This window comes from Anopheles merus, chromosome 3L, assembly GCF_017562075.2.
Source record: "Anopheles merus strain MAF chromosome 3L, AmerM5.1, whole genome shotgun sequence".
Classification (NCBI taxonomy): Eukaryota; Metazoa; Arthropoda; class Insecta; order Diptera; family Culicidae; genus Anopheles; species Anopheles merus.
This window is the reverse complement of record NC_054085.1, coordinates 475,306-485,235: the sequence shown is the minus strand read 5'-3', so window position 1 is coordinate 485,235 and position 9,930 is coordinate 475,306. Positions and strand designations below refer to the sequence as shown.

The 9,930-nt window shown below is 37.9% G+C and overlaps 2 protein-coding genes across 5 annotated transcripts; one reads left to right on the top strand and one right to left on the bottom strand.

The window, feature by feature from the left end:
• Window positions 1–2,175: 2,175 nt before the first annotated feature.
• On the top strand, window positions 2,176–7,582 carry LOC121599322 (endophilin-B1). 4 transcript variants are annotated; one of them, XM_041927039.1, is made up of 7 exons: window positions 2,179–2,476; window positions 2,551–2,984; window positions 3,064–3,127; window positions 3,341–3,376; window positions 3,534–3,724; window positions 5,669–5,840; window positions 5,917–7,582. In XM_041927039.1, the coding sequence occupies exons 1-7, from the start codon at window positions 2,399–2,401 to the stop codon at window positions 6,028–6,030; spliced, it is 1,089 nt and encodes a 362-aa protein (XP_041782973.1). In that variant the 5' UTR covers window positions 2,179–2,398; the 3' UTR covers window positions 6,031–7,582. The 4 variants fall into 4 exon arrangements, with proteins under 4 accessions (XP_041782976.1, XP_041782974.1, XP_041782973.1 ...); XM_041927040.1 differs by lacking the exons at window positions 5,669–5,840; window positions 5,917–7,582 and adding an exon at window positions 4,233–4,636 and having other exon boundaries at window positions 2,177–2,476; XM_041927041.1 differs by lacking the exon at window positions 3,341–3,376.
• A 327-nt stretch (window positions 7,583–7,909) lies between these two features.
• LOC121599323 (40S ribosomal protein S18) lies at window positions 7,910–8,944 on the bottom strand. The gene is made up of 2 exons (XM_041927043.1): window positions 8,832–8,944; window positions 7,910–8,594 (listed from the first exon to the last, which is right to left on the bottom strand). The coding sequence occupies exons 1-2, from the start codon at window positions 8,832–8,834 to the stop codon at window positions 8,139–8,141; spliced, it is 459 nt and encodes a 152-aa protein (XP_041782977.1). The 5' UTR covers window positions 8,835–8,944; the 3' UTR covers window positions 7,910–8,138.
• Window positions 8,945–9,930: the final 986 nt, after the last annotated feature.

Below are 9,930 nucleotides of genomic sequence, written 5' to 3'. Positions count from 1 at the left end.
GAAATCGCACGCCCGACGTTATCTGTCAAATTCCATATAAATCTCGTCCGATAAAATCGCATCCCATGAGCGTTGCCACCGCCCTTAAACAATCGTATCGCCGTTCTAGTTCTAGCGATGCATAACTTCAATGTGAAAACATACAACTAACAGAGGGAATGAGAAAGCTCTCCTCCAAGCGAGGAAGCTCCACTGGATGGATATACCACAAACAGATGGCGCCACCAGCTTTTTGCTATTTTTATAATGCATGAGTCTTTTGACGTCTGCTAAACGAAGTCTTTCTATATTCCGTTTAGGTTGAGAGCTTGAGTCGTTTAGAACCCGTTCAGTGATCGTTTAATCGATTTGTGGCACTTGAGAATACGCCATCTATTGAGCAAACCAGTGAAGCTATGAAGCTTTCATTTTTTTATGGATATTTCATTTTCCAGTCGTTTAAGTTTAATCGGCGGCGTTTGGGGTTTCATCTCTTAACCACCTGCAAAGTACGACATCGGAACGATTTTTCGTTAAACAGCTTCAAATCAGCTATGGAGTTCGAGCTGGCTATTTGGGTTTCCTCGCATTCATAGCTTTGACGTTCATGCTGTACTGTTGTAGATTTGCATTGTAGTTATGTATTCCTAGAACTGCGATACAATTGTTTAAATACAGATGTCCCCCGAGATACGACTGTATTTGGGACCGAAAAAAAGTCCCAACGCAAGGCGTAAATCAAAAAAGACAGATCGAATATCTGTCAATGTACAGGGTTTTCCAATTAAGTTTAGACTAGCAACATACTTTTTTTGAATAGTCGCAATAGATTCTTGACTAGCATCCTTTATTTTTGATTACGAGCAATGGATTATTGACTAGGAGCAATTGATTTCAGCAGGTCCCTGCATGACAGCCTAAGAGCGACGCGTTTATAACATCCGGTGTGACAGATTGACTTGAATAATAATCTGTGGATAATATTTAATTTCATCCGCTCATTTGATTAAATCATTTGTTTTACTGTTATTTATCATCCACAAAGAAAGATATATTTATATGATAGGTTTTCGATGCTATTGTTTTGATTTTATGAATGCACAATACAACACAAAAGCACTTAACGGCTGAATTGAAATATGCAGTAGTAGACCCCCAGGCATAACCTAACCAAAAGCTAGATTGCACAAGTTTTTCAGAGTGACCATATGTAGTTCTATCGATTTTCGATCGAATATTGGTTTACAATTGAGCACACTAAAACTCAATTTTTCTGACCGAAATTCAAATATTTTTCTAAGTATTCACCGTTCAACAATAAATTTGAAATTTAATAAATTTTGTGAGTGAATAAAAAGTTGTTTTTACCGAAAATTACCGAGTTTGCTTTAGATTTCCTACCGATAACCTCTAAAAACAATCTGGTCACTCCGTGCCAGCAACCGGCCTGCTGAAATCAATTGCTGCTAGTCAAAAATCCATTGATCGTAATCAAAAATAGAGGATGCTAGTCAAGAATCTATTGCGACTATTCAAAAAAAAGTATGCTTCTAGTCTAAACTCAATTGGAAAACCCTGTAAAGTTTATAACCGAAGTTGAAGAGTCGAAATCTATGATATCATGTTTTTCATTTGAAAAAATGTTCGATAATGTATTAATTTTACACAAAAAGTCGTTTACACGATATAGATATTCAATATCGGGTAGTTGTGGAATCTTTGGAAATTTGTGTGTAACGGTTATCAGCTCAGAAATTCAAAAATGTACATCAATTTCTTCTCGATGACAACTTTTCACTGTCAAAATCAAAATCGTCGTATCTGCGAATCGTCGTAACTCGAGGGGGTCGTAACTCGGGGGACGCCTGTACTAAAATTCAATGCGATTCTATCAGCATAAAAGCATGTGAAAATTGATTGACGGTCGATGGTGCTAATACCCGTGTATCTAACAACTCGACCATAATTACTGATTTTTCCTCAAAATTTTAGGCGTTACAATCACGAAGCAAATCCTGCCATAGAAATAAAAAAGTACGCGCGTCGTGTGTTTTCGGCCTAATAGAGCGCTTCCACGGGTGCGGAAACGCGCGTCGTATATTTGCGGCCTCACAACTGTGCTAAAAAATCGTTTTATGTGACGTTGGACCATCACTACCACTAGGCTACCTTTCTTCTATATATGTTGTAAAAATCAATAACAAATGTCACAACTTTTCATTGCAGAACAACAAAGGAAAATCGAACTATTCTTTCGTACCATTCGCTGTGTCTGTTGTGAAAACAAGTTATTATATTCATATTTTATGTTTATATCGGCTTTACTCCGGACAGATTACCTAAAGGAATATTTATATAAATACTTGTGGTACACTAGTTAAAATCCCGTACACAGTAAAGTGTGAATACCGATCTTAATATGAATATCAAAATGCCGGACTTTGATGTGAAGAAGTTTGTAAAAGGGGCAGGCTCTACACTATCGCGTGTGGTGCAGGTGAGAAAATCAATATTCACTAACCTTAACAAAAACGAATGCAAATTCTGACCGTTCCTTTTCATCCGCTATAGCTTACAGAAGAGAAGCTAGGGACATCGGAAAAAACAGAGATGGATGCACGTTTCGAGCATTTGAGTGAACGTTCCGACTCGGCTAAATTGTGGACGGAAAAAATCATGCGTGACACGGAGGCAGCACTTATACCGAATCCGGCAAATCGAGTGGAGGACTTTATATTTGAGAAAATCGAAAAACAAAAGCCTAAACGTTTGAGTAATCTGGAATACCTTGGATTGGATATGATAGAAGGGGGTGGAGAATTCGGACAGGACGGTCCGTACGGCAGTGCTTTGATCAAAGTGGGACAGGCCGAGCAGAAGCTCGGTTCTTGTGAACGTGATTTCATCGGTTCTGCTGGCATGTGTTTTATTCAGCCACTGAAAAAATTCTTGGAAGGTGAAATGAAAACTATCACTAAAGAGAAAGGAGTGCTCGAGAGTAAACGGTAAGAAAGATGTACGGTAATTACATGTAAAGAATAGATTTCAACACACTGGATCGGGGTGGATTTTGTCTGTTTACAGTTTGGATTTGGATGCATGCAAAAACCGGGTCCGTAAAGCGCGCAGTATGATTGGCCAGCAAGCGGTAAGAAATTTGTTAAATCAATCAGTATTTTCAAATGATATGATATGCGGGAATCTAAAGGTACATTCCAGTACGATGAAAAATTGCTTTATGATACCAGTTTTCTGATATCGTACCATGCGATGGACAGTCAAAAGAAGAATAATTCGTACAGGCTAAATATTTTAAGTCGTTAACTACCTTCCCACTTTTTTTGATTGCTAACACATTCAGAAGGATGGAATATCGCCAGAGGTGACATTAGAACAGGTAACAGGACTTGTAGAGTGTCCAGTGTCAAAAACAAGTAGATAGAATGAAATGATGTAGCGCTTCCATTGATTATTTTCCTGTTCAACTATAATTTATTTAATGATTGAGTACATTATAAATATTGAATATGAATATGACTTTTTTCTGTTTTTAGGCCGAACGAGATTTACGAGTGGCACAATCTGAATTTGACCGACAGGCTGAAATAACGAAATTGCTGCTAGAAGGAATCAGCACGACGCAAGCCACCCATTTGCGCTACCTGCACTCCTTAGTGGAAGCTCAAGTCCGTTACTACGGCCAATGCAATAAAATTATGTCGGACTTACAACGAGAGCTAGTCAGGTAAGTGAATGGGGTACCGATAAAATATGCTTTAGCGACAACCATGATAACATGTATGATGTTGTTTTTTTGTTTTTGCCTACATTGCGATCTTTCGTGCGGCAAGCTTTTTAAATGCATTGATGTTTACCCAAAGAACTTGCTTCAAATACCATATTTCCTGCGTTTATAACAATCCCGTCTTGATCGATAGATTGTGCAATGTAGTTAGAAAAATGGTTGAAAAGTTATATTGAGTTATTATTCGTGTAAACACCCAGATTGGATTCAATTTATTTTATATGTAAAAAGAGGCGTATGCATACGCATTTGCATTTGCACATGCAAAAATCGCACTTATGCGTACATTATTGCCACTTTCTACAATATATAGTTTTTTTCGATTATCCTTCTATTATCTATCTCTTTCTCTTCTTATCTTGTTCCCTCTGTCTACTTTGCACGATTATCGGATTACACGTAACACCTGAAATACTCAAAACTTTTACTACTTGTCCGACTGGCCTAGCATGCGTCCTCCAACGCCACGATTAAGAGTAAACAGTGAAGATGTAGATCTTACCTGTGGCCCGCCCTATTTAAGCAAATTTCAATCACAAGACAGCTCACAACACTACCAACAGACCATAACATTACATCCCGCAATCCCGATAACGTCCGAGCAGCCTCCTCTTAGTATATCTCCTGCAGCATTTCCTATCGTGGAAGACAGTATTATAGCGGCTCTTGTAGCCAACAGTGATCCATGTGACATTTCCGTGCTATAGATTTTCGAACTTAATTTAAATTAATTCGTAATACTCTCCAAGAATTATACAAATCAATACTTTAGTAATTGCTAAACTACACGGCGATCTATGCTTTGCTCTCTCTGCCATTTTCTCTCTGGTAGGTTGTATAACATTTATCTGGCAAAATTGTTATCATTGAGATGATTCCGAATTACTATTTTTGGGTCCTATTCCTATTTCATCATTTCTTTCTTCAGTTACATCCTCTTTCATGATAAAATTTTCTTTTATAGTAAGTGATTAAATTTGAGGATTGTTTAAAATCGATTAAAATAATCCGTATGCATCGGCGATTTAAGTGTTAAACTTTCTCATCAGCTAGGCATGAAATTATGTTTTAAATTCATGTATGTGAAATGAACGAATGAACAAATAAGGGATTTACATGAAAATAGCAAAAACAGCACTATGCCATACACATAGAATATAAGATTTAACATCACGAAAAACAATTATATCCGTGTTATGTGTTTTTTCTGTTGCTCCAATTTACTGTTTGGTATTAAAATTCTTCTTTTCATATAAGGTGTTGGAACCTTACAACAGTAAAATAGGATGGTTCCAACGACCTGTCGACATATGCGTTAGGAATTGGTGAGAGAGGAAAAGAGATGGAAAAAAGAGAGAATAGTTGTAAAAGAGAATAGTTGTAGGATAAAAAGACTCGCAAGATTAGCCAGAGGGATTTTTACAAACGAACTGGCGGAATAATAGGACGTATTTTTTGGCAACAGCTAAAGTATAACTAAAAGGCTTTAACGTGTTCGGCATTAAATTATTTTTCCGCTTCGTTTTTTAACATAAGGTTTAGAAGTTCATTTGTGAATAGGCCATTTAATATTTAAAAGGGATTACGTTAGTTTTATACACGGTTTGGTGATCCTTGCAAAGTCTCTATAACAAAATTAATTTAAAAAATTTAAAATTTAAAAATTAATTTTTAAATATTAAAAGAATTGTGATAACTATCATCGATCACATTACATTATATTTGGATTATTTGTTTGTGGATGTTTGTGTAGCTGTCTTTTGTCCTTATCCTCTATCTCTCTGTTTTTCTCTTATGGTGAATACATGCTTTGGTGGGACGATTTTTGTTTACGGATTAACTGATGTACATAACCATATAAACGACTAATTCGCATAAAATTAGTCTCGGTGGCCCGCAACCATATGTACCGGTGTCTGGATACGAAGATGAGGATGCTCTTTCGGAACGAGTTAATAACATCGAATTGGGCGCTAATTCGGGGTACCGGCGGGCTCGCGTTCTATGCTCATATGACGCCAAGGATGGTACTGAACTGAATCTATCTTCGAATGAGGCAAGAGCTGTGGCAGTGCAGTGGCGTTGGTCAGAATAGCAGTAGATTGTTAATATTTCTTAATTTTTCATTTTAGGTTATATTTGTTTGCGAATGCAATCCACCACACAGCGATTACATGAATGGAAAGCAAGGATTACTTAAAGGGCTTGTACCAAAGGCATTCCTCGAGATGCTGGATGACGATTGAGCACGTTGCTGCTATATTCCTTTGGGAGGGCGAAAGATTGTTATTGAAATTGCCACTTTATAATGCGTTTAGATTTATTTAGCAAGAACGAATAGAGAAAAAGTTAGAGAGAGAGAGAGAGAGAGAGAGAGAGAGAGAGAGAGAGAGAGAGAGAGAGAGAGAGAGAGAGAGAGAAGAGAGAGAGAGAGAAGGGAGAGATGGAGATAAAAGCTTCACAATGTAATTTGTGAAAATAAGCTCATTTACGATTACTTTGCAACGATAATTGACATGATAGGCTACGCGTCGGTGGAGATATATGAATAAGAGTGAATATGAATTCTATAATTGCAAGTTTCTAACAGGGTTTCCGAAATACTTTTCAATCTGGAAAGCATATTTCATTAAATACGAGATGTTTGCAAACATCCGTCTCACATTGTAACTCCGTCACAACATGTTGTTGTTTCACATTCTCATTGTAGTGCACTGCTATGGATATGTGCTGGAAAAACGAAATCGTACATGTGGAAAACAAAGTTTTTGGTGGATTTGCAATGTGCAATAATTTGTTAAAAACATCTTATAAGCAATAATTTATGCTGCGCATAGATTGGGCAAAAAACCCTGAATTGTAGCTTGGTTTAAGGTTGTTCCCACTTGTTTGAGGTTTGTTCCGTTGAATAGGAAGTGTTCATGTTATGTGATTTGCTTTTAAATCTATTTTCGCTTGTAGTGAAAAATACTTCTAATTTCTTCAAACACTATTGCACGTACCGATTCAAAAATTAAAAAGAAAACTGTGCATTATGTGTGGTTTTCCAAACCGTGTTCAGCTTTTGAAGTTCAAACGTCTCGTGTCGTTTACGCCTTATTACCTTATCTTATACATTTACTAATCAATTGAAAGCGTGCGTTTGAACTCGTGCATATGGTCAATTATTATACAGAGTTTTGCTACACAAAAGAAGCAAAATATTACTATTAAAATACTAAAGTCCGACTAAGATTATCAGCCTGTAATGTAACCTATGTTTTAGTCGCGTATCTTGCAAGAAGAAAGTTAGCCTAATCCAAACATTCCTTTAAATCCCTCCAATGCTTCCAGTGGATCTCAGCCATTTCAACAATTTTGACCGCGTGTTTAGACCGATCCAGGTCCAATTAATTTCAATTCTGGCTGATAGCGGTTTAGGGGAGGGAGGTGTGTAATGCAAACAAATCTCAAACGAACCAAAAATATGTGCAGTGCTTAAAACCTATAATACTCCATTAAACATCCTAACTGTTTCTTCCCTCTATAAACGTAATCCATCACACGTGTGGACGCTTGGTAAAATCAATTTACTATATAATCTAATGCAAATAAAAATTGTTGCTACTTGAGATGGAATATAGTGCTAAGAGGTAAACAAAGAGCGTTACATTTATCGCAACTATTCAAACGAAACTAAAGCTGTTGCTGAAATGAAACATGTTTTGCGAAGTTTGAAAAGCGCTTGATATAAATACAACGTGAATATATTAATGAAGTCAATTTCATCAGAATGAGATTGACGATATTATTGTTGAAGTATTAGGTAAATACTCGTTTTTGTGGCAAGACTGCCCATAAATTACACCAAGTTACTAAATGAACAATAAAACAGTCCACAACTTCACACACAAACGAACTTTCGTGTAATATTCTATTTCGTTGATGATTATATCCTTTCACTCGAGAGACGTTTCATTCCAAATCAGGCGATATGCGAATGTCGAGATGGCTAGAATCATTTGCTCGTCCCAATTGAAGCGCCAAATTTTCGGATATTTTGACATCCTTTCGCATATTTAACGCTTCTCGAACGAACAATGGGCACCACTAACAATAATAAAAACACTGCGACACGCTACAGAATACTTTTTCGATAAGAACCATTTATTAGAAAGCAAAATGCATCTCACATCACTGCAATACGCGACGAATCGACACACCGACACTCAAATGATTCTTAATTCTTATCGCACACATCACAACGTTGCCTTCAACACATTCCGACACTCTCCACAGTTGTTTAATTTACCGGCCTTATACAACGAACACGGCGAATGAGCGGAAGATTACCGATCGTTCACTTGGTTGCTGTTTACTTCTTCTTGGACACACCGACGGTACGACCGCGGCGACCGGTAGTTTTCGTGTGCTGACCACGGACACGCAGACCCCAGTAGTGGCGCATACCGCGATGAGCGTGAATTCGCTTCAGTCGCTCCAGATCTTCACGAAGCTTGGAGTCGATGTTCGATGATGTCAGTTGCATGTACTTTCCATCGACAATGTCCTTCTGTCTGTTGAGGAACCAGTCCGGGATTTTGTAATGACGCGGGTTCGAGATGATCGTGATAATCTTCTCTACCTCCTCATCCGAACATTCGCCGGCACGTTTGAAAGGGTCGACATCGGCCTTCTTCAGGACGACGTGGGCATAGCGGCGACCGACACCCTTGATCGCAGTCAGCGCAATCGGTACCGTACGCTTTCCGTCGATGTTGGTGCTCAGCACACGGAGAATGTGCTGGAACTTCTCTGGAATCACGAGCGACTGAAATGATACAACAAAATTACCGTGAGTTTCGACATAGAAAGCAACAATATTCTAACGATTATCTTTCCCGACATATCGTTGCATTCATGTCAACAAGCGTTGCCACATCGGTAACAACTGTTCGGAAAGACAAATTTAGTTGACGTAGAACTCAAACCAACAAAATATGTATGGTTTAAAATAGTTCACAATCTTTTGAAATACTTCAAATCAATTAAAATCGGAGACAATTACCATTTTCAATCGAATTTGTCCAGCGATGCAGAATGTGCCTGCTTACAAATGGCTGATACACCGGAAAAGAGAGGGAGCGAGCGAACAAGAGTATGAAGGACCATCGCTACTTCCGGCGAAAAGACGTTACTTTGACAGGTCTGCGTTTGCTTAATTTGATATGTGCGTTTTATTAATCATTTGCAATCAGACCGATGTTAATCGCATGGATGACAATTTTTTATTAACCGATACAGGTGTTCCCCGAGATATGAGAAGAGTCAGAATCTTTATTCAGTTATTTTTATTATTTAACTGAATAGTTGGCAACCATATTTACACACTTAAGTTGGCACCCGGCATAACCGGGAATTCCGCACGTTTTGACGGAAAAATTAACGGTCTTCATAGATCAACAATGCTTTCTATCTTTTGATGCCGTAATCAAGTAATGCTGACCATATATTCTCTGCTATTTCATTTATATATTAGGTTTTTTTATGATTTTATGAGTGTTTTATGATAAAACTAACGATCTATTTGAAATTTTAAATTGTTTGAATTTGACTCAAAAATAAGCACAATACGAAAAGAAGAAGAAGAGAAACGTCATTCTCCATACAAAATGTATGAAATACCCGGGTATGCTGCCCAAGTGCCACAAATCCACTAAACGACCACTAAACGGCTTCTAAACGACTCAAGTTCTCTACCTAAACGGAATATAGAAAGACTTCGTTTAGCAGACGGCAAACGACTCATTCATTCTAAAAATAGCAAAAAAGCTGGTGGCGCTCTCTGTTGGTGGGATACCCCAACCAGTTGAGCTTCATCGCTTGGAGGAGAGCTTTCTCATTTCCTCTGTACTGTTGTATGGTTTCGCATTGAAGTTATGCATCGCTAGAACTAGAACGGCGATACAATTGTTTAATTACTAAACTCCAACGGAAACCACCACCAGTACTGAAGCAAGTGAGAATTGAGTTATCGTCGTTGGTGTTGATACCCAAGCATCTGACCACACGACCATTCACATAGATTTTTGCTCAGAAAGTTATAAGACTATATAGGTCATGATAAGATGAAACTTGTCGAAACACATTGCAAGAACAGGATAGCA